At 42.5% G+C, this 24,815-nt stretch overlaps 1 protein-coding gene across 1 annotated transcript; it reads left to right on the top strand.

The window, feature by feature from the left end:
* The first annotated feature begins 4,790 nt into the window (after nt 1–4,790).
* CPLX4 (complexin 4) lies at nt 4,791–24,760 on the top strand. Its single transcript, XM_063077093.1, has 3 exons — nt 4,791–4,957; nt 10,513–10,600; nt 24,533–24,760. Exons 1-3 carry the CDS (start codon nt 4,791–4,793, stop codon nt 24,758–24,760), a joined length of 483 nt encoding a protein of 160 aa, XP_062933163.1.
* Nucleotides 24,761–24,815: the final 55 nt, after the last annotated feature.

Raw genomic sequence — 24,815 nt, 5'->3', positions numbered from 1 at the left:
TTGAATTGGTAGATCTGAGAAAGTTACCAAGAATGTAGCACAGAGATTAAAATGGTAGAAAATGCAATAAATTGGCAATTAATAAGTAGAATCACACATCTAGCAGGACTTCTAGAATGAACAGGGAGATTCAAGGAAGTGTTCAAAGGTACAATAGCTGAAAATTTTCCAGAGTTTATGCACAGATACTCATATTTGAAGAATCCTGAGTCTAAGGGTAGATGGGGGTGGGGTGCGCAGATAATATTTTACAGAAGATGTTATCTGAACCATGTTTTAAGGTATGTGTAGGCATGGATTAGCCGTGCAAATAAGGGGGGCTGGCAGAGAACTTATTCCAGGCAGACAAAGTAACACAAACGGAAGCATGGAATTGAGAAACAGTGTAGTTTATGTGAGAACCTGTAAGCAAGTCTTACAACTTTTGCTGGGGAATAAGGGGAAGATGATAGTTGGATTGGATATACAGAGGCCAGATCCCAAGGCTCTGTAGCCTGTATTAAGGAGCTTGGACTTCACAGGGCAGTGGGAGGCCATGAAAGTTTTAAGCAGGGGGAACATCTGCATTTCGAACACCACAAATCTCTGACTGCTTCATGGAGAATGGATGGGAGGAAGAAGACTTGAGACAGAGACCAGTTGCAGTGCTCCCAGTGGAAAATGATGGCCTGAAGGAAGGTCAAGACAGTGAAAATAGAAAAAGAAAATTTATGAAAGTAGTAGGGGTAAACTAACAGCATTGTCTTAGTCCATTCGAGCTGCTAAAACAAAATACCATAGAGGAGGTGATTTGTAAACAACAGGAATTTATTTCTCACAGTTCTGGAAGTCTGGGAAATTCAAGATCAAGGCACTGGCAGCTTTGTTGTCTGATGAGGGCCTAAAATGGTCACTGAGAGAAAAAAGTTTGAAATGTGTGGTACCGAAGAGGATCTTAAGTCCTGTAGTTCAATGTAAATTTTACTGTTGTGATCAGAATAGCTCTCTGCAAAGTATATAACCTTGGGTTTGCATTTACAAAAATATTAACCAATCCTATAGAAATGAAAAGAACCTTGCTATCTGGCCTGGCATGTAATAGAGTTCATTAAATATGTATGAGATGTCTATGATGTACAAGACACTCTATTAGGTAAAGCAAGAAACACTAAAATTTCTCCAGTAGGTAATTATTATAATTAGGACCATATATTTAGTTTGTTTTGTGGTTTCCATAATGGCCCTTCCATTTCCCAAGATTTTTGTCTCATTGTACGTTACCTCTTTTCCCAGTCAGAATGGAGATGGACAGTCCATCCCAGTGAATCTCATCTTTAAGTCATCTCTACACAGCATTTGGTGACCTTCTTTGCCTGCCCATTCTGCTGATCTTCACAAGCACTGAGATTTAACTGCATAGCTACCCCCAAAATGCTGTTGTGCACACAAAGAAGATATAACAGCTAAGACAGGACAACTTAATAGCCATGATTTCCTTGGGAAAGGTCAAAAAACAAATGATACCACTAACCAACTTAATTGCAGGAGCAAAATTAAGCATTTAATGTGAAAAAGAAAAATCCCAGGAGAAGGGCCTAAATGGATTTCTGCTGTTTAAATGTGATATTCTTCTAAAATGTAGTTCCACTAATGGGATTATTGCTTCTGTAGTAAATTATTTGGGTCAGATGCCATCAAACTTCTCAAGCTGAGTTGGTCACAACCAATCAGTGTTTATGAAGGTGATCCATTAAATAAGGATGAAACATGATTTTTAAAAACCATAGCAAGTAGTCTTGTTCCTGGGAACTAGTAAACAAAGCAGCAACCACTGTGGCTTTGACTTGTAAAGCACTGAGATTATACTCCTGCCTGAAAATAAGCTTCCAAGAGCCCCTCCTATCCCGGGTGGTATCTTGTTTACATCCATTAAAGATGAATGGCTTAAACTAAGCCATTAGGGGCTGGCCAGTTAGATCAGTTTTTTAGGGCATGGTGCTAATAATACCAAGGTCCAGGGTTCAATCCCTGTACTGGCTAGCCACAAAAAAAAAAAAAAAGCCATCAGACCTAATGGCAATAATTTTTTTTTCAAGATTCTTATCAACCACTTACTATGTGTCAAGCAAGATTCTCAGCGATGAGGATACAAAGGTGAACTCTAGCCTCTGATGGAGCTTACGTTCTAATGGAATAGATGGAAAGCAAACAACTAAACCAATGAAAATATAATTTCAGATAGAGTTAAATCCTATGAAGAAAAACAGAGTAGGATAGAGGGGTAGAGAGTGTGAGATGGTGGAGCCAGGGTATTTTAGGATGACCAGAGAAGTCCCCTCTAAAAAGGTGAACTGGAACAGAGGCCTGAACTAAGTGAGGGGGAGCTATGTGAAGATGTGGGAGAAGAGCAATCCAGGCCAGGAGGTTCCACGAGGACAAAGGTGAGAACAAGCATGTTTAAAGGATGAAAAGGACATCAATGTGATTAAAGCACAATGAGCAAAGGGAACGTGGTAGACGAGGTTGGCAGGTTAGCAAGGGCCAAATCACGTAAGGCCTTGCAGGCCATAGTAAGGAGTAGGGATTTTATTCAGGGTAGGGAGCCATTGGAGAGGTGACATCTAGTGGTTCCATTTCATGAATCCTTGGGTGTTTTTCCCTTTCTCGAGGAATAAGAGAGTCTACATTTCTACAAGATTCTACAGACAGCAGGAAATAGTTACTGGATATCTGAGAGGAAAGGCCATTGTAATAAATTGAGGAGTACAAGGTTTTTTAAGACATGACCCGATCCTCAATGGAATTATCTGTTGGGGAGAAAATGAGCGATTTGATTTCATAAAACAAAGCAATATCAGGAGTATTCAGTTGCCACACCAGGGAAGCTACCACCTAAGAGTCTCTATAATGCTTGGCACCCCCTCTTCCTCTCCCCCCCCCCCACATGCACATACAGAAAAGAACTGGACAGGGAGAAACTGTTTTACAAACTTGCTTTGGAGTTTAGAATTGACACCCTCACCACTAATAATATATCCTAATTCCTAATGTAATTTTTATAATAGAATCCATCTAAATGATAATTTAAGTAATTGCTTAAAATAAAATGGATTTGTGTTTTATTTTGGTTTTTTTATCCATCAAATCCAATTGACTGTAGGTATAATTTTGGGGGTTTCACTTTCTGATCAAAACTACTATGTAGGACAGAAATTCAGCAATTTGTCCGTTGAGAAATAAAAGAGTTTTTTAATGTCATGAGACACCTGTCCAGTGTTTTTGTAACGGAGAATTTCTGTGTGTTGAACTGGAAAACAATAGACAAACACAAGGCTATGGTTTTCATTTTATGGTCTAAAAAGTCCTATGAGACCATATCAATTAGTAACACGTCTCAATAGAGATGAAATATAGGTTATTATAAATGGCAATTTGGAGATAATGGTTTGACTGTGATAAGTTCCAAGCAACTCATCTAAAAGTGAAAGTGGAGCTAAGTGTTAATGTATGTTCTCAATCAGACAGCACCAAGTAGAGTTTATATTTCACCCTAAATCATCTTTTGTTAGTCTTTCGTATTGAGACCATTTTAGCAGCATTTTAAAATAGATGAGTAAAAGGGAAAGCAGATTTTAAAATATATAAAGCAATCATTTTAGGCAAAAATCCAGATTATATAATTCTATGCAATCTGAGGGATAGTCATCTATTTTCTGAGAGGGTTCATGCCTTTTGATAAAATAATAAGCATAGGTTACATCTCTTTCCTCCCATGCACCCCCACCCCCCCGCCTTGGAGTGCTTTAATTAGAAAGATACCAGCATGGATTAAAGTCAATTCTATCACTCAGTTCTTGCCCTGAAGACAACCACAGCCATAGAGAATCTGCTGTGATACAAAACATTGTCAAAGTTTTATCCAAATACACCAGTGAGCTTCAAAAGAGCACCCAGGAGGTGGACTGTATATAAGAGAAAAAAGTGACACATTACCTATTGATGGCTTGACTCATATGTTCTTACCTTCTGGATCAGAGCCCAGAAGTATTAAGCGCATAATTTCCATGCAGTCGAGTAGCATTTCCTTGCAGGAGAAAGCTAAGATGATCTTCCAGGTGTAAACTGAGGACCCACTGGCTCGTCCTAGACTTGCCTTGGTTGTGTATTTATATGTGATACATGGTAACTACAGAAGCAGTACAAAATTCAAGCAAACCAGAAAGCAAATTCTTGCATAGTATTTAGAGCCCAGTGAGGTAAAATGATGGACCAAAAGGATTATTTTTGCTTAATGAAGCATTCTGGGTTTTGAGTCTCATTGGATTCAGTATTCAACAGGATGTTGTACTCAAGAGCTGGAATTTGGAAATTCCACAACAGCTATATAATCAGTCAGCTCTAATTTAATTGAAACAGGACTCTTGATGAAGCCCTGCTGTGCCTATAATTAAAAATTTAGAAATGGGTAGGGAGAGAGGGGTAGAAAATATGAGAGGGGTTTTTTTCTTGTGAAATTAGCTGAGTATATTAATACAGAAGGTAGTTGGTTGCATCTGATTGTATGCTTTAGTAATCTGAACCATCTGCCTCTATACACTAAGGAGTTCATCACTTTAATCCAGCTTACAGCTGACAAACCACTCTCTATCGTTATGCCCTTGAATAGATGAAGCTGTGCAGAGTCCTTTGCTCTTAATTGTCTTGCTGTCATTGAGAATATTTAGAGGTTTTACTTGGGTTTTATTGTTTGCTTTTTTTTTCCCTCTCCAGTTTTGCCTGAGTTTTGGTTTTATTTTTCTTTGGCAGAGACAATGGCTTTCCTTATGAAAAATATGATAAGTAACCAGGTAAAAAATTTAGGACTTGGTGGTAGGTCTGAAGAAAAAAAAGAAGAAGGAGGTACCTCTGATCCTGCAGCAGCCCAAGGGATGACTAGAGAGGAATATGAGGAATATCAAAAGCAAATGATTGAGGAGAAGTGAGTACCTGTGACTTCATTTCCCTTTAAAAGCAGAAGAAATTCATTCTGGCCAGAACTTCCTCAGCTCCCCGGGTGATTTCTCTTTGCTTATTAAAATGCCTTTCCTTTTACTGTTTACCTCTAATCCAAGGAAAGTTTGTTCTGTTAAAGTGAACGATTCCCTAGCATCAGCAGCGACTGTGCTCTACTTGTGTAAATGGAAATGAAAAATAATAAATGAACCTGTATGTTGGTCGTGAAGCAGCTTAATACTTTCTGGTGTAGGCATGTTTCAATTGATCTCAATTTAATTGTTCAGATGAGAAATGTTGAGTCTATCTTTACAGTCTTTCTGAAGTTCATGCTGGTAGCATGTAGAAAGTTTTCAAATTGTAAGAATTCAGACTTTATATATAGAAGAGGGCCTTAAAGAATATCCAGTGCCACCTCCTTGATTTTACATGTGCGAAAAAAAGCCCAGACAGCACAACATGACAATGACAAGACTTGGCTTATCAAAGACTATGAATAGATTTGTGGACTGATTATTATGAAAATTCTAAGCATACAGAAAAGTTGAATAGCACAATGAATACCCATATATACCTACAACATAATGTCAATAGTTAACAATTTTCCATATTTGTTTATTGATTAAATGGATAGATGATAGATAGATAATAATTTTTAAAGTAAATTATAGATTACTTAATACTTCACCCCTAAATCCTTCAGCTGTGTACCTCCAAAAATAAGGTCATTCTACATAAAATGTAATAAATTAAAATATGAAATAGTAGCAACATTTTAGTTCAGTATTATGGAATGTGAATATTACCAACAGTTTTTTCACTACTTGAAAACTGGCCCTTTAATAAGTGTGATCTATGTGTAATTTTTAAAGATTAAGGTAGGATTGATTTAAAAGTCTTTTAGTACTCAATTAAGAATTGAAGCATCAATCTTAAATTCCATGTTTCAAAAAAAAGGATTTCTTTTTGCCACCATGGCTATTTTGCTAATGATCAATTACATAATAGTTGCCTAAGTCTTACCACTAAGATGATTATAGGTGAAAAGGTTAACGACCTGGAGGAAACTAAGAAAGTACAAAGCCTACATTTAGTGGAAACCTCGTCTATTGTATTTTTCTGAAAGAACTGGTGGCTTATAAACTATCTAGAATGTATATGCTTGGCTTTGCAGTAAATTGAAGTTGGTTTTAAAAAAAGTAAATTCAACTGCAAAAATGATGTTGGTGCTAAGATAAGATTTGCCTATGGCATGTAAAAGAAAAAAAACTGTAAAAGAAAAACAAGTATAATGAAGACATAGAAGTAGATTAATAATAGCACCAAACATTCTCAGCTCAAGTGAGCTAATAAAAAGAAAATGGTCAGAAAGTTAGACTATATACTTGATCATGCAAAATATCATCTAATATGCCCAAGCAATAAATCTGGTTGCAGGTATGGCATCTGTTTGATTAACTAATGTCCTAGTTTTCCTTAATTTTATATCTGGACAGAGCAAAGCTCAAAATGGCCAAATGGTGTGGTCAGTCAGTAGACTGGCTTTTTGTGTGTGTGTGAGAATGTTATCAATGTATGTAACCACCCAATTTAAGGAACAGTAGCAGGACACGGGGCAGCCCGCTTTCCTATAGCAAGAGGGATGACTCACACTCCATGGCTTGAGTTTTCAAGAACTTCATCACCTAGAATGCAACATAAAGAAGAAGGCATCAAAAATGCTTCAGCACAAGTTATAGAGAGAGCAATAGATAGTATAGCACATAAAATGATTAAAACAAATACCAGCAAATAAAATCCTCTTAAACCTCTTGTCATCATTTTAGAAAAATGGCAGGATTGACTTTACTCACTGTAGATGAAACACTACCCAACAATGCACTCTCCTGCACACTCGTTTTTATTTTCCTTCTGTGTTCACAGTTTTTTGTTTATTTTTTTCACTACTGGTAACACTACTACTGAAAGAGGTCTATACCTAAATAGAATATTTGGAAAGGAAATAAAATGATAGTCTGTTTATCCCTCCATTTTTCTCAATTATATTAAAATACCCCTTTATCTTAGTTACAGTTCAGCAGTTGCTACAGCACCATTTGTAACTTGACTTTAAACTTTGTTGTATTCACTAATAGTGTGGACCCTACAATGGGCCTGGCACTGTGAGAAATGTACTGAAATGAAAGACATGGTTTGTCTTCTACAGGAATTTCCACTCTACTTGGGGGAGATTAGCTACATGTGACTATAAATAGAGAAACCAGTTTTTGAGTGATTGTAGACTGGCTTTGGAGGACAGGAATCTGAGACTGTATGGCATTTAGATCAAAAAATGGATCAATGAAACTTATACACTTATTTGATTTTCAACAAAGGTGGCAAAATAATCAGGTGGGAAAAGGAAAGTCTTCTCAACAAATGGTGCTAAAACAACTGAAAAACACTAAACTTTGACCCCTACCTCACACTATACACAGAAATTAATTTGATATGCATCCTACACCTAAACATAAAAGCTAAAATTATAAAGCTTTTACAAAAATATAGAATATTTTTGCAACTTGCAAGTAGATGAATGTTTCTTTATTATGACCCAGAAAGCAATAACCATAAAATTTTTAAATGATGAAGTAGACTCTATCAAAATTAAAAACTTTTTGCATCAAAAGACATCATTAAGAAAATAAATAGGCAAGCCACAGACTGAGAGAAAATATTTGCAAAATATATCTGACAAAAGACTGGAATCTAGGATATATGAAGTACTCCCACCTACAACTAAATAATAAAAGCAAAAAAAAAATGGCAAAAGAATTGAACAAATACTTCACAAAAATATGTACACAGTGAATAATAGATGAAAAAAGCTGATTAATATCATTAGTCATCATGGAAATGCAAAAAATAATAATAATAATAGAAAGCATAGTAAGGTGCCACTATGCACACACCAGAATGGCTAAAATTAAAAAGACTGATAATTCTAAGTGTTAGCCAAAATGTGAAAACACTAGAACTTTTGCTCCAATTGAAGAGATGTAAGATTGTACAACCACTTTGGAAAAATTTTCAACCTGTTCTTATAAAACTAAACATACTCAACTCAATTACTCTAATAGTTGGAATTAACCATCAATTCCACACCTAGGTATTTACCTAGGAGAAATGAAAATATATGTACACAAAAAGACTTGTACAAGAAAGTTCACGGAAGCTTTATTCATCATAGCCCCCAAACGGGAACTAGGTCAGATGTTCACTAATAGGAGAGTAAATAATATTCATACACACAGGAAAATGCTACTCAGAGATGAAGAGAAAAAAACTAATGATAAATAAAACAGCATTAATGAATCTCAAAGGTTTTTATGCTGAGTAGAAGAAGCTTTACACAAAAGATGAAGTGTATGGTTCCACTTATATGAAGTTCTAGAACAGGCAAAACCAAACGATGGTGGGAAAAGGACCTGGTGGCAGGCATTGACTGGGAATGGGGGATGAGGAAATTTTCTCAGGTGAAAGTAATGTTTTCTATCTTAATATTGGTTTGGGTTACACAGGAGTGTGCTTTTTTTTTTTTTTTTTTTTTTTTTTTTTGGAGAATCATCAAATGGTACACTTAAGGTTTGAACATTGAATTATATGCAAATTTTGCTTCAAAAGAATAAAAAGAGGCACTGTAAACAAATACGTATTTCATTCTAGTTAAGAATGTGCCTGACGAAGTGTTTTGGGAGCAGTGTACTGATTTCTGCAACATTGAAATGCATCAAGTAAAATTAATAAATGAATGGACGGTGAGAGGGTTAGATATGTGATAAACCGTATATACGGTGACATGCAAATTGTAGAATCTGGATGCTGGGTACAGGGATTTCACTGTAAAATTCTTTCAACTTTTCTGTGTGTTTGAAAGTGTTCATAATAAAATATTGGGCGGGGGGGGGGAGATCTGCTTCCTGCCTGTGCCACAGGTCACTAATCTCCCAGACAATTCACTTTATTCTATTTCCCTCTCCAAAACTAGAAGGTCGAAGCTCTCTCATTCCAATTGCAGACTTGACAGACCATGGACAGAAATGAGTTCAGAGAGCACCTGAGCCCAGGGCCTAGTGATCAATAGGTTAATCTGACTGTTTGCTTCAGATCCAGCCTTCCATAGACTCAGCCTCCTATGTAATAGTTAAGATTATTTCAAAATTTGGAGTCAAGAAATAGAAACCAATTTTCACCCTGAAAATAAAAACAGCAGATTTATTTGAATGCCAATAATGCTTATGCAAAGATGCTTCACCAAACCCATGAGCAGAAATCCCACCAGGCACTCTTTCCTACCTCTTGCTGTTGCTGCTGTCCCTGCACGGCTGTGTTGTCCTTTCTCAGAAGCCAGCTCCTCCATTACCCAGACGATAAGGCTGAGGGAAAAGGGCAGCCAAGGGCCTCATGTTCGTCTATTCATCTAAGTCATCTATTTCTTGACTCCAAGTTTTGAAATAATCTTAACCATTACATAAAAGACTAACTGTAAGAAGGGCTGGATCTGAAGCAAACCATTCAGTTCAACTACTGATCTCTGCACCCTGGGCTCTGGCACCCTCTGAACTCATTACGGTTTCAATTCCAGCCCCGCTTCAAGTCTCTGTCTTTCTCAGCCTCAATCCCAAATTCCCAGAAAAGAGATTTCATTTACCCAGCTTGGTCCAACCCAATTCAGCCAAAGGGCAGGGCCATGTGTATAAATTTATCCACCAACAATGCACTTCTATGGGCAGCTGGGAAGGGTGGTGGTTATTGTGGGCTTCACAGACATCTCCGAATGTATCTGCTTTTGTCTGGATCATCATGAGCAAAGGAGTCCATTTCAAACCAGCATAATCATGAGTCCAGTGAGGTCATCTGCAGAGCAGGACCCTCGTCTGGTAAGATGGAAATCTATCCTACATTGTTTGAGATTACCTCCTTCCAAACAGGGAAGGGACACTGTGCCTAAATTGGGGTCTGGAGGGGATGAAAATGAAGGGAAATTGTTTTATATTATATCCCCAGATACCATGGGCTTCCAAAGGACCCTCTGATCTTGGTTAATACCTTCAGAAAAATCCTTCAGGGGAGCTTGTTAACAATGTAGCTTCCCCTCCCCCACCCCCAGGGATTCTGATGCAGCAGAGCTGAAATCGGACCCAGTAAGGTGCATTCTTCACAGGGGATCCTGAGTCTTATGGTCCGTAGGCCATTCAGTCCATGGGCAACTCTATATAAGGAATACTCACCCTGCCCTCTCCCAGTTCACTTCATAAGGAGATTCCCAGAACCAAGCTGTCTTTGGAAAATTAGGGATCTGTACTGAGTTATGATAGTAGAGTGACAGACAGAGAGGCAGACGTATAGGGACATAGGAAAAAATCCTATGTATTTCTCCGTTGTCTGCCGGCAGTGGGAACCGGCAGGTGTATCACAGCGTCTGGCTTCTCAGAGCAGCAGCTGGAACGTCCTGACCTCTCTATGTCCTTATCATCCTTTATTCTATTCTTTCACTTCTAGGATGGAAAGAGATGCCGCATTTACACACAAAAAGGCAGAGAGGGCGTGCCTCAGAGTTCATCTCAGAGAAAAGTACAGGCTCCCAAAGGTAAGACTCTGTGACCACAGTAAATGTCTAATCATTTCTTAATTAAGAAAAAACAGTTTTATCAGCAAAGGATCACACTCATGATTACACAGACACATGCGTGCACGTGTGTGTGTATATTTATGTCTTAATGGAGGGGGTTGCTATTGTGAAAAGAGCATTGAACTAGGAGTTCATATGAATGAGATTATAGTCATTTAACCTCTATAGATGACACTTTAATGTAAATTTACCTAAAGAATGTAGAACTTCTCTATATAAATACACAATGGGGATAATAATCATACTGACATTTGCTGAGCTCTTTCTAGGTGTCAGGCACTGTGCTTTGCATGAGTTAATTCATTTAGGTTCTATTGTCACCTCCATCTTATAGCAGAGGACACAGAGGCATGGGGATAGTAAGTGTCCCCCTGCCATAGGCCAGGCAGCCAGGAAGGGCAAGCCCAGTGTTTTCACTTCTGTGATCTCCTGCCTCTGTCCATGGCTTGTTTTTGGAGATGATGTAGAAGTGATGGTCATCACCTAGCACCATCTCATCATTCCCAGCACTGGCTGAGAGGACTACTGCCTGTAGGCTCTAGTTGGGGGGTGGTTGGTTTACTGGTGAGGGATAATGCGTTGGCATGTCATGGCACGTGGCTCAGATGTACTGTCCCAGAGCTCATATCCCATGGTGACAGAGGGCCCAGCCCTTAGCTCCTCTGGCTCACTTCTTCTGTCTAACGGACTCCACCTTCCCCTTCTGGGTTGGGTGTTTAACTTTATATTCCATAGATGCACCCTTTCTTAGAGAACATTTTCCATCTGGAGAAGCCAAAGGAAAAGATCCCTCCAAAGTGCGTATCCTCTCCCAAGAATGAGAGCCACCTCTGAGTCTAGGTGGTTTAAGTCCTCTGTAGATCTCTGGAAAAGCTGACTTCAGAAGCTACAAGCAGTAAACAAAGGAAGAGTCCACTGTTTATACAAAGTCACTGCTGAAATCACCAAAGAGTTGAGCAGTTCTGATCTATTGGAGAGGTTGAACGCTGAGATGCCCAAGGTTCTGCTCTCAGTGAGGGGAGGACAGCTCACAATATAATTTAAAGTATTGTCATTTGTGACCAATGAGTTTGGAAAAGAATGACTTGCTTTTCCTACTTGACTCTTATTCAGGTTTAATACTTTTTTCCACTGTTCCCATTTTGGAAGAGTGAAGCATTTCTAAACACTGTCCCTTCTACTTTCATTGTCTGGTCAATTTCCTGCAACTCCCTGGATGTCACTGGCTGTCTTTAGTAATGTGGCCTCCACTAGGCAGGAAGCCTAAGTTAGATTCATGCAATTGAACTGAAACCCCTGGCCTCCCTGCTTGGGTCCATCTGATTAAAGCACCACAAATCTTGTTTGTGATGAAGCAGAAATTTAACACACACACACACACACACACACACACACACACACACACACACGAGCTAGGCATGCATCTTCCACAAAGGTTGAGCTTCGTAAGGATTTATTTTTGGCTACTATTATCCTTCTGTGGGGCTCTAAGGAGAGCTGGGTTTCAACTCTATCTCTGCCACTGTGACATGGTACAACTTCAGATGGAGTTGTAAAATATCTGAGCCTCAGTTTCCTCATCTATAAAATTAGGTCAGTGATACCTAATTTCATTGGGTCTTTGTCTGAAATAACGTAATGTAAAGGACTTAGTACAGTGCCTGACAAGTGGTAAGAACTTAGTAGATGTAGCTCTTATTATTGCTGTTATGATCTCTTTGCACAAAAGCCTTATTTCTTGATAATAACAATCAAGGGTCTTGAAGAGCTTGGGTAAGCACGCTCATGTCTGTAATCAATGCAACAACTTGAGGTCCCTGAACCTCAAAAATCTGAGCATTTGATTTTTTTCTTCCCTCATGGTGAGTCGTGGTCTTGTTCATGTCCAGATCCTCAGGGACAAACACCTCTAGGCTTAGCAGCAAGGATCAGATGCTCTTTGGAGAAAAAATAATTCCCAAATCTCTGTGCCAAGCTATCCTTTGGGACAAGAAGAGCCTTTCCAACAGACATAGGAAAGAAGTATAGAAATATGGAAATAGGAAAGAATTATAGCCATGAAATGTGCAAATTCAGATCCTCCCTGGAGAATGATTGTGACTATATCTGCATAACCTACTGTGCCCTAAAGCCAGCTGAGAAGAAGGGGGGGACACAAAGGAAGTTGACAAACTAACAGTGCAGCCCATATCCTTCATTGCACGACTTACCAATGCTCATGCAACCCTTTCCCTATAGCTATTTCAAATGCATAATGCATTTGAGACCTCACCTGATATTTTCATGGACCCTGAAAGAGACCTTTGAGTTCATCTAATAATCCAATGCCATACTTCATGGAACTGAGGAAACTACAGCCCAGGAGGGTTAAATAGCTTTGCAGAAACCCACAGCTACTGAGTGATAGAACCAGGATTGGCTCTTAGGCCTCCCAACCATGAAAAAGAGCAACTTACAAAAGGATTTGAACATGGCTCCCTCTCTTCCCAAAGAGTCTGCTCTTTCTACTCAATATTCGAGCTGCCCCAAAAGTTTTAGGACACTTTCAAATTCCACACGACTTAAACTGCGCTGAGACATTTGGGACAACCCGTACTGCCTCACTATTTCAGGAAATTTCCACTTCCCAGCAGCCGAGGGAGCATCCGTTTCCTTATCTTGTGTAGTCGGTGGTTTGACCTGAGACCTGCAGTGGCTGCCTGAACTCCAAATACAATCTAAATAAATAGACGAGACTTTCACATGAAAATATTCTGCACTTCATTCATTGCAGTTTACGTTCAGATAGGAGCCTTTCTAGGGCGTTTATGGTTGCATTTTGTAAAAATGAACTCTAGCCACAGTGTTTCAAGAACGTACCTACGGGGCGAAAAAATACTAAAAATACTAATAATACAACAGTCTGCTTTTTATAAAGCACATGGAAATTCTAATCCAGTCTAGCTCTCCGTAAAAACAGTACTTAAGAGAAACTAAACAATAAAAAATGAACGGGATCATCTCTCACTTAGTCCAGTATCACCAGATGCGGGTAACTTTCCCAACCTCGCCGCGGCACCTCGCTCCTCCAGCCCACCCTGGGAGCCTCCTCTGCCTCCCGCGCTGTCACCTGTCACTTGATACTTTCCCTCCCGCCCCCATCCCCTCCCACCGACGAGGTTCTGGGTGCAGCGGGCCTTCGATGGCCCAGGTGGCAAGAAAGAAGCTCTGGGGGACAAACAGGTTTCCCAGGCCAAGGGCGGCGCTCGCTCTCTGGGCAGAACCGCTACTCCTGTCCAAGCCTGATCCCGGCTTGCGCGGGGAGGGCGAGGGACCCGAATCCACGACGCCGGGCGCCCCCTGGTGTTCGGAGGCGCCGCCAGCATCAGCGGGAGGACGCACCGCGCCGCTCGGCAGAACCAGGGCGGGCCAGAAAGAAATCTCTACAGGCGATAAAAAAAAAAAAAAAAAAAAAAAAAAAAAAAAAAAAGTCCATTCTTTTGATACTGAGGACCAGACTGCGCACTTTAGAGCTTCCCATGGTATACCGGGAGAGAGAGCTAGAAAACCCCAGGGTTTTAGCTGTCTCCGCAATAACCAGGTGAGTGAGAGATTTTAAAATGACAGTAATTGAGGATGAGTTGAAGGAATTGAAATTTTCAGCCTCGAGAGGAGAGGACTGGGGAAACGAAGAATATGGGGGCATAATCGTTTCCTAGCGTGGCTCCTGTTGCTGGTCGTCATTGGACTGTAGGTAACTCTTAGGTCCTTTGGTTATGCGGAGGAGCCCTTCACAATGGAACCTTTAGAATGCCATCAGGAAACCACAGTGGGAGTCTCGGGTGTAGGGTTTTGCCTCCTAGATGTTCCATTAAGGAGTAAGGAAGCCCTGGAGGTCCGGGTAGTGCCACCCGCCGTAGTGCCCACCCCCTGGGACTGAGCAAGCCCAGAGCATGGCAGTGTCCAGCGAGCTGCAGGGAAAGAGATGAGAGGCCGGCAGGCGGTGCTAACTCTTTTAGCGGCCCCGGGGAGGCTGGCCCAGGTCTGGACCAGAAAGCAACTGCTGGGTTGGAAACGGGCAACAGGTTCCCAAGCATGGGTCCTGGTGACATGGGTCCCCTCCATGAGGCTTGGCATCTGGGGTCATCTGAGGAACGTGTCAACTGCCCCTTCCCCCGACGCTCTGAATTCTCTTCCTAGAGCAGGTTTGAGTTCCTGGACAACCACAATACTTTGGCTTCTTGACACCAGTGTCTGAGTGGTGTTTCTCTTTTTGTTGGACTTATTTTTCACATTCAGAAAAGCACACACCATAGGTGTACACTCAAGGCATAATCATAAAACTTGTGTAAATTTAGGGACTTGCTGAAGATCACAAAGCTTACTGTGACAAACGGGGACTTATTCTGCATACAATACTGTCTTATGTCCTGTCCTCCCTGCAGCCCGTCTAAACTGTGTATCTTGTCCATGATGACAGACTTTAGAACTGAACATGATGCTGTGTAGCAAAGAAAATGGCACTTGGCAAAAAGCAAGGGTCACCAGGACCTTAGTGGGCTCCTAATAACTTTCCCCTCCCTGCGAGGTTTGCAGAATACATAGCCAGGTGTCATCTTATAAAATCCATATTGGACAAGCAGTTGTGGTCATGGTATTAACAGTCCACAGGGAACTGGACAAATTCAACACGTCCTACGGCTAACAAGGGATGACCCCCTGGGTACCTCATTCACAATTCCCCAGGGTCACCACCCCAGTGGTTACATAACAGCAGGGGTCAGTTCTGGACCCTTCCCCTTACCATGGCACAATGGGTAGCAGATTGGAGAAAATGTCTTCCCGAGAGCTGTCAGGTCTAATGAGGATAACTATGTCACATTTTAGAATTAGAACTGTGTTTTCTAAAGAAATTATTTGGCTGGTATTTCCTATGAAAAAGAATTTTACTCCATTGCTGACTGGGGAAAGCAAATGTGGACTCCTTGAAAAGGAGCAACGTAGGTCCTAGCCCTCTAGACAAACGGTAAAAAGGTCTCAATTCCCAAGTTTATTGTTAATTGTTAATGACAATACCATTTGTCATACCATTTGTCTTTTGATGACCAATGTTAATTCCAGTAATTAGATAAGTAATCAAATAAGTGCGGTAATCAAATTGCAGTAATCTGAAGTATATATGTGTATGTATACATCTGCATCAGTCATTATAATGTTTACACATGTTCAGCCTATGTCGATTTCCTCTAGTTTTCAAATTATAGGTCATTAGAAGGCTTAAAATGCCTAGAGTAATCCATGATGCTCACACTAAATTTGGATCACACTCCACTAGTTATTCTCTTTCCTCTTTCTCCTTCTCTATTGGCCTCTCCTTTTATAAAGGAGGTCAAATCTCTCTCAGCTACAAACAGCACTTTTAGAGTAAACATGCCTTGCCAGGGACCTTCCCTTAAACAACTCTGGTTCCCACTGCTCTGCTGAAGCCTTCTGCAGATACTTAGTCACCTGCCTAAATATAGTATGTGGCCCCGTTATTTTCTTTGGGGGCCTCCTTCTTTCATTTAGCGCTGGTGATCACTTCCTCCTCGAAGCCCTGTCTCCCCCAGTCTCTGGACACCATGCTTCTGCTTCTCATTCTCTTCAGACTACTTTTTCTTTGTCTTCTGAGAGTTACCCTTCCCCGGTCAGCTCCAAGTTTTGGAATATTCCAGGTGCTCCCTTGGCCTTCTTGCACGTTCTCCCAGATTGACTGCCTCTTACAGTTGCTTTCAGCTGCCTCCCTTACATTGCCAACTCTCAAATCTGTACCTCCAGCTCACATCTTCTCCCTAAATGTCTCTGCTGCGTCCACCCTTACTTGGACACCTCACAGGCAGAACAAGCTCATATCCAAAACATGCTCACTTATTATCCCCTAATCCTGGGCCTCCTGTAGGCCCCACCTCCATCGCTGGCCCTCCTGACCCACCCATCCCTAGGCTGCAACTGGAAGTCACCCTTGACTCTTCCCTCCCCGCTCCAGCCTCACAGCCATAAATCAGCAAGTCACCCTAATTCACCTCCTGAATAATTCCCAACTCACCCCCAAGAGCAGGCCTCAATTCTCACCTCTGTTACTACAACAGCTCTTATGTAGCTTTTCTACTTTGAGTCTTGCTCTCCTTAAAACTGTTTTCAAAATGCAAATCTGATCTTGTTCCTTCCCTGTTTAAAAAAAAAAATGGCTTATTGTCACCTCTTCTCCAGGGTGACAGAGTTGCAAAGGATTACTCAAAGCCCATTTCTTTTGAGCAGTGAGGAGCCCTTGAAGGGGTTAATTTCCACGAACCCTCAAGAGAGGGTTATTAACACTGAACTGGGGTCTTCTCTCAGTATTTATTTTCCAGGCCAGAAAGTTACAGAAAATGAAAGTAGGTGATTACAAAAAGAACAGTAAGATAATTGTCATGGCAACAATCATTAGGTTTAGCTGCACCAAGGACATCTGCCCTTGGAGCCAGCAATTTTGCTGTGTTACAATTCTTTATCTACAATGGAGACTTTAGTCCAGGGAAAGTTTCCTGTCTTTTGAAAGCTTAACATTTCTAGGTGTAATTTTAAAAAGTTAGGCTATACCTGAAACTACAGGCCTTGGAAGGTAGGCCCTGTGAAATACATTTGCTTTATAAATGTTAGTATCCTCCACAGCTTACCATGACTTTTTGGAATAAAGTCCAAACCACTTGAGCTGCACACCACAAAGTGGCTCCTGTGTTTCCAGCCTCACCACTTGCTACTCTCTGCCTGGACTGGACTTTCCTCCTGCTCTGTTCCCTGCACCCCGCCCCCATGTCCCCCTTCCCGTTTATATGAGTTTGGTCTAGTGCCACTTCTTCCCGAGCCTTTGATTATCTCCCTCCAGGTCACCATCCACCACAGCCTGGTAATACCTGAGTGCATGTCTCTTACATCATCTTACAACCTTGAATATTCATACCTACTATGCGTTCCTTAACAGAAGAGGCTGGCTTTTTAATCTTTATCCTCAATGCCTGGCATGTGCCTTACACATAGAAGTTGCATACATACATACACACATACACTCAATGTTTGCTGAATAAATGGATGTCATTAGGAAAAAGGAGAGAAAGAAAATGTACCCAAACAACAAAATATCAAAAACAGTAGAAAAAATGTATCTGCCATACGACTTATATTAAAATAGATTTTCATGAAAAGAAGTCTGGATTCGACATCATAATTTTATATAAAACACAAAAGTTACTTTGTATTATAATTAAAATGCCATATTTCTTCAAATAGAGGAAGTAGTATGATTTAAATAAAGCCACAAGAATAAAGAGCATGTGCCTCTCTCCCCAGCCAATTCAAAATGTATATGTAAGTCAAGCCAAATTAATAAGAGAAAACAGTCCCACAATGAACCCTAATCCTATTAACAGAATTGTCAATCTAGGTTAGTCATTGAAACATAATGTCATGCCACCTGCTGAGATATATGATTTGGTTACACCTGGTGTTTGTCTGCTGTATTAAGGGCATCGTTCATTTTGAATAAAGATGAATACAGAAGAAACTCTATCAATAAATTTGTTTTTAAATGTGTCACTTAGAAAGCTCCATTAGAATTGAATTTAAAATCTGCTTTTAGAAAAAAAAATAACAAAGATGATTCTGTGAATCTTTATTTGCCAGTCTCCTTCAGATTAGAGGCTCTTGGGGCTGTGCAGCAGGACCCGAGACACTGAAACCTCCTGCTTCTGAGCGGCTGTGTCTGGTGGCCGGGCAGCGGGAGGCCGTCAGAGGCCCCTCACGGCCTTCTCTTCCTTCCCCTCCTCAGCCTGCCCTAGTTTTGTTTGCTCCTCCTACTCATGTTCTTGAAAGAGCAATGGACTGAATGTTCAGAGGGACCTGGGGACAGGAAGAGTCACCAGACGCTAGTGAAGCAGGACTGCATATGTGTTACTTAGCCACCCCAGCTCTCTCACTTAATCCTCACAACCGCGCAGTAAGGTAGGTAGATATCACTTGGTCTTCACAAAAAAGATGAGAAGCAGCTCAGACAGGGAAAGCAACTTCCCAAGGTCACATGGCCAATAAATGCAGGGCAGGTCTGGACCCCAAGCCTATTTGACCCTACAGGCCATGTTTTCTTGCTACGTGATTCTGGCATCCTTGCTGGGCCCTCATCCCCAAACAAGCTGAATGATGTTTTTGCAAAGATCTCTCAGGACTTCGGTTTCCTCATCTGTAAATGAGAGGCTTAGATAAGTGACCTCTAGGAGCTTCTTGAGTCCCTGTGGAGTGCCTTCATAAAGGAAAGAAGTTTAAGATCTGCATGGCTAGGAATTCTCTTTCCAGGTAGGGCCCAATGCACGCACTATCTCAGTCAACGTTAGAAACTGACGCCCGTTATTCGAGAAGACAAGTCCACACCATCTGTCCTATGCTGGGTGTGCTGAGGGCTCTTGAAGTAGCTAAAGAACAGCACTGGGTGTTGCAGGAACAGCCAGCAAGCCCCAGACAAAGACCTCAACACCAGCCACAGGTCAGAATCCCCAGGGAAGCTTTTTAGGACAGCATCCTCATTCATAACCAGAACAGTAAGAAGTGGCTTGGGAAGACTGCTAGAGTCAAGATCCTCACAAATAGATAAACATCGAATGTAGGATCAACTCTTCAAAGTGAAAGAGATTCATTTGTCTTTTTGCTATCCTGTAGACCAAAAATAAATGTACAAACCAAAAGCAAAATCAAATCTACTAGTATCAATCAAATTGGTATTTGCATATACACCAAGCTTGATTGCCTAGACTCTAGCAAGCAGTGGACACTCTTCTTTTTGAAGATAATTTATCATCATAGCTCAAGTCTGGTAAAAGATGTAGGCCACTTTATCAAGATCTAGGAAGTCTGAAATCTAAGGCTGTGCTTACCGTTTGGTGAAAGGTTAGGGGTCGATCAGTCACAGGGAATGACGATGGCAGGCTATGGAGCTATTTAAATAATGGGGAATTCAGCACTGGCAATAAAGAAGTCTGGTTAAAAACAAGAGATTAAAACAGATTCTGGTCAGCTGGCATAAAAATAATTAGCTCTCACCTGCATTAAACAACATCCCAAATTGATAAGATTTCTGGAAAATGAGAAGACCCCTGAAACAGAGCCTCTAAGAACAAAATGCCACCAAAATGTCCCTAATACTATGCTGGCTTACTTCATTCACTCACTCATTCATTCATTCATGCCACAGTTCTCAGCTCTGAGCCTTTCCTCCCTCCCTGGATCTTCTTCTGGCCTGCAGTGACGCTGATTCCCACTGGCTGGAACTGCACTTGTATTTGGGGGGTGTAATGAGGCATTACTGCCTCTCCTTGAAGTGTGAACTGTGTCAAAATATTCCTGGTCTCCCCAGCCTAAGATTTGTCAATGGGCAGCAGAAAGTCTGGACAAGACATTCATTGTTTGGATTGTAGACAAGGTCCCATCAGCAGGGCAGTTCATTAGGAAAGGAGGAAACAAGGCTGCCCAGTGTCCACTGTCTAAGTCCCATTTATGCTCCTTAATTGCTTGCTCTGTTCCGGATTTCTCTCTTAAGGGCAGACACTCTCCCACCCTCTGTTCCACTGTCCATACCTTCCTTGTCCCAGGGATCCTTTCAGCAGGGATCTTGACACTGAGCTGTTGCCTTGCCTCTAAAATATTAATAACCACAGCTACAATTTGGACAGGGCTTAGAAGCTTATGAGGCTGTTTCACAGCATGTCTCATTCAATCTGCTCAATGGTCTTGTGAGTGGTGCTGTCGTTGGGCATCAGAAATGTAAGGTGACTTATGCAAGCTCACACAATGAGTGAATGACAGATCTGGGACTTGAACCCAGATCTCCTGACTCCAAATTCCACAATCTTTTGACTGTCATAGGTTGCCTATGCAGGATAATAGTCTGAGTGGGCTGCAGCTTTTTACAAATGAGACACTTATGCTTCTTGGTCAGGCCTAGGTCTGGGGCTTGCTCAGTTGGTTGGGACCCTGGCCAGAGGCCCGGGTTTGGTTCCAGAGGGCTTCATTTTGTCCTCTAGCCACTCACCTGCCCTAGCTGGTTTTCCTGCCTTTAGGGTCCATGGCACATAGTATCCACTTGGTGTCCACAGCACAGGCTATAGCCCAGGACAATCAATTCCAGCACTAGAATCATCACCCAAAGTAACTGTGCTGCTGACAGGGGGTCAGTAGCATGGGCCTTCTAGAACAACGGTGAGAGTAGAGTAGCACTCTTTGACCACAGCCATTGACCACACCCAGTGCTGCCTTAGACCTGGACAACTGGGTACCTGCCTGGGCTCCATGCTTTAGGGGATTTCTTCTGTCTCTCCTCCGGCCACACTCCTTCAAGTAGGGCAAGGAGTCTGCAAGGCCAAAGAGGTGTGCCTACCCAGAGCGCACACCCCTCATTTAGACCACACTCGGGCCACTCAGGACCCCAAATGCCCAGCCTAAATGCATTCCAGGGCCTGCCCAGGCCCTCCTTGGCAGGTCTGTGCTCCTGAGAGTACACTGACCTGCTGGCCTGAGGGACCAGACCTGAGGAGTGGGGGAGGAGCCGACACAGAAGGTCTGAAGGCCCTTCCCAGTGAGAGATGCAGCCAACAACTGGGAGAAAAGAGGGCCAAGTCCTGAGCCAGTCCTCATCAGTATTCATCCTGTGTGATCCACAAATTTTGGGGTGGGCCTGGCAAGAGGTCAAGGAAGCTCAGGTGGGCTAGGTGGCTTTCCCCCAGCATTGAGGGCCTAGTGCTAAAGGGAAATGAATAGGCCCAGCTCATAGGGAAACCAAGTCTGCATTGTGGAGCTGTGGGGCGAAGGCAGCAGTCATTCCTAGGTCAGAGGTGAGGGCAAAGAGAGCAAGGCCTCTTGACGGGGCTAACCCCTGTGCAGGATTAGCCCAGGCAGCCTCCCTGCCCACCTGTGAAGTTTATTATTTTTATGAATAGCTACCACTGCTGAGTGCTTAATAGATTCTAAGTAATTCAGTTATCATCTAATTAATCCTCCACAGCTCTGAGGCAAATAATACCGCCCCCATTTACAGATGAGGAGATAAAGCTTGAGGGGGTAGGGGTGGGGGTAGCAGTGTGAGGTGCCACAGTTACACCTCCTGTAGGGGGTGGAGCTCACTTCCCCTTAGGACAATGCCCTTGACTCGAGGCGAGGCCGTGCTGCCCCAAAAGAATGTAAAGATAAGTCAGTAGCTGTGAAAACAGCCCTTTACAGCAAAGAGGACCTACAAATGTAATATTATTAAGGTGGTTATGGTCCCCGACAATAGGCTCATCCAATCCCTGTAGTCTGCATCGCCGTGCCAGAAACTCTGCTGGGTTCTGAGACATAAAGATGAGCAAGTGACAGCCCCTGTCTTCAAGAAACGTACAGCAGCACCAAACTTTAGCAAGCACCAGAATCATTTACAGATTGCTTGGCCCCAAGTTTCTAAGTCAGCAGGTCTGGGCAGAGCCTAAGAATGTGCATTTCTAACAAGGTCCCTGGAGATGCTGATGCCACTGGCCCGGGACCCCACTTTGAGAAATACTGTGGTAGAAGTCGGGGCGATCAAGCTCCCCTCTGTGAGTCGCAAGGCAACATGAAGCCCACTGCACTCTCTTCCCCAGGCGAGTGGCATGAGGATAAAATAAACCTCAAAGTCACCCTTGAAGGAGGAAAGCATTCTGAAGCTTCTCCAGAGGCAGCAGGGGTAGAGGGTGGCCCTAGTCACCCCATGAATGGGGGAAAGAACACCCTCCATGAGGCTTCTCTGTTTTAGCACCCCTGGTGGCCTCACTCCACTTCGGCCTCTCTAGCTGTCTGGCCTTCCAGGCCCACAGTGGTTACTCTGTGCAGGTTTAAACCTGGTGATGTCACTGTCAACCAGAGGGGAGGTGCCTGATTCTGCCCAGTAATGTCTTTCCAAATCATTTACATTTGACTTTGTAATGTAAAGAGGCCCTCTTTACATGAAAGAGGGCCAGAAGAGGGTCCTGCCTTTGCATGGACTGAGAATGGGCAGGCTGATGTCTCCTTTTCCTCTCCTCCCAGCCAAACTGCCCAGAGAATGATGGGTAGGGAAAGCAGCCACTAAGATAGGTAAATAAGAAATAAGTAGAAATGCAAGATTGGCTGGGAGCCCCTAAGGATTAACTGTCTAATTAATCCCACAACAGCTTGATGAGGAACTAATTAATCCCTTAAACACTTGGGAGTCCAAGGCTCTGGCCAAGGGCCGGGGAGGCTGAGCCTGGGTGATGCTCTCCTCTGGGGTCTTCGGGGGGGCCTCTGTGAGGACCGTCCCTCCTAATGGCACTGGTTTCCTTGCCTCTGAAATCTGCCTCTCCAGCTATTTCTGGAGCCACACTCAGCCATCACTCTGCCTGGGAAACCAAACAAAAGAAGAGAGCTCTGGGGAAATGCTGTTGAGCACCAGCCATCTGCCTCTCCAGCCCTCTCCACAGGTGGAGGATAAATTTTACATGTTACCCTGACATGGCATTTGGGCCTAAAGACACCTGATGCTTCTTTGCGGTTATTTCTACTCAGCACCCAAGCAAGGTAAACTCAGATCTCCCTTCAGGTGTCGTCTGTAGTGGCTGGCCGGTAGGTGTTGTCTGTAGTGGCTGGCCGGTATGGGGATCCGAACCCCTGACCTTGGTGTTATAACACCATGCTCTAACCAACTGAGCTAACCGGCCAGCGGGTGTTTAACTCTGCCTTGGAACTCAGCAGGTGCTGAAATCTTCCCTAAATCAAATCAATATGGTCTGCTTAAGACCAAGATGATCATTTTATACTTAAATAATTTTTCATGAGCTTTAGTAACAAGTTCAAGGTTGGTCACAACATATTGAGGAGGACAGTAATGTAGACCTTTTCTATCATTAGCTTTTCTGACACTTTTTAATCTTCTGTACCCCTGAAAACCAGTTCGCCTCATGTTACAAGCTGATCCCTGAAGATGATCTGATAGGAGCCATCTGGGAACATAAGCTACTGTTAACCTTTCCCAGAGAATGTTTTTATTTAGATTCTTCTGTCTCATGATGAAACAAAGGGCTCTAGAGCCTAAGTAGTAAAGGAATCTCAATGACCAGGCAGCATGCCCTGAGAAATTCTGGGACAGCCATGCCTAAAATGACAGAACAAATGTGTAAGGTGACCTATGGAGAGAGCCTCAGCAACACAGAAAGCTGGACCATGAGTATGCTGAGTAGTAGCCAGGCATCATGATTCACTTACTAAACACCTACTGTATACCTGGCTCTATTCCAGGTGCTAAGAGTGTATGGTGGTCAATTTGACATGATTTTGTGCCCACGTGTGGCTCCCTGTCTAGCCAAAGGGAGAAGGGGAGCAATGGTTAAGCAGAAGTTGCCACAAAAGTGTGATGAGTGAATTGGTCACTGGGTCATGACATGAGGCTGTTAGACCCTACAAAACTTGCACAGCTTCCCTGAGGCAGAGTTGTAGTGTGATGCTCCAGCTTTCACATGCACGAGTGTCACAGAGAGGCTTCTTAAAGTCCAGCCCTGGAGTTTCTGATTCAGAAGGTCTGGGGTGGGCCTGAGAATTTGTATTTCTAACAGGCCCCTGGATGATGCTAATGCTGCTCGTCCAGGGACCGCACTTGGAGAACCACTATGCTAGAAGGTCCTTGTCAACCCCAGATGCAGTGAAGGAGAGGCCTCCCCAGCTGCCACCAGGACCAGGCTCTGCCATCAGACAGCCAAGAATGCCATTCACTTTGTTCCTTCCTGACAGACCCTCACTTTCCTGTGGCTTCTAACTTTTATTTATTTAGTTAGTTAGCTGGTTACTTTTAGAGTTGTTTATCTGTCTCTGTGTTTATTTTTCACGTAGAGTGAAATGGATGAGAACCAAATCCAGATGGCTGGAGATGATGTGGATTTGCCCGAAGATCTCCAGAAAATGGTATATGAAGATCAAGAAGAGGAAGAAGATAAGGATTCTATTCTTGGGCAGTTACAGAATCTCCAGAACATGGACTTGGATACCATAAAAGAAAAAGCCCAGGCCACCTTCACTGAAATCAAGCAGACAGCAGAGCAGAAGTGTTCTGTGATGTGAGGAGCGGGTAGGGGTGGTGGGAGGGACCAGGCCATCTACAGAAAAGGCACTCTCC

Source organism: Cynocephalus volans, chromosome 13 (assembly GCF_027409185.1).
Source record: "Cynocephalus volans isolate mCynVol1 chromosome 13, mCynVol1.pri, whole genome shotgun sequence".
In the NCBI taxonomy this organism is placed as follows: domain Eukaryota; kingdom Metazoa; phylum Chordata; class Mammalia; order Dermoptera; family Cynocephalidae; genus Cynocephalus; species Cynocephalus volans.
The sequence above is the reverse complement of the archived record's forward strand: the minus strand, read 5'-3'. Positions and strand labels throughout refer to the sequence as shown.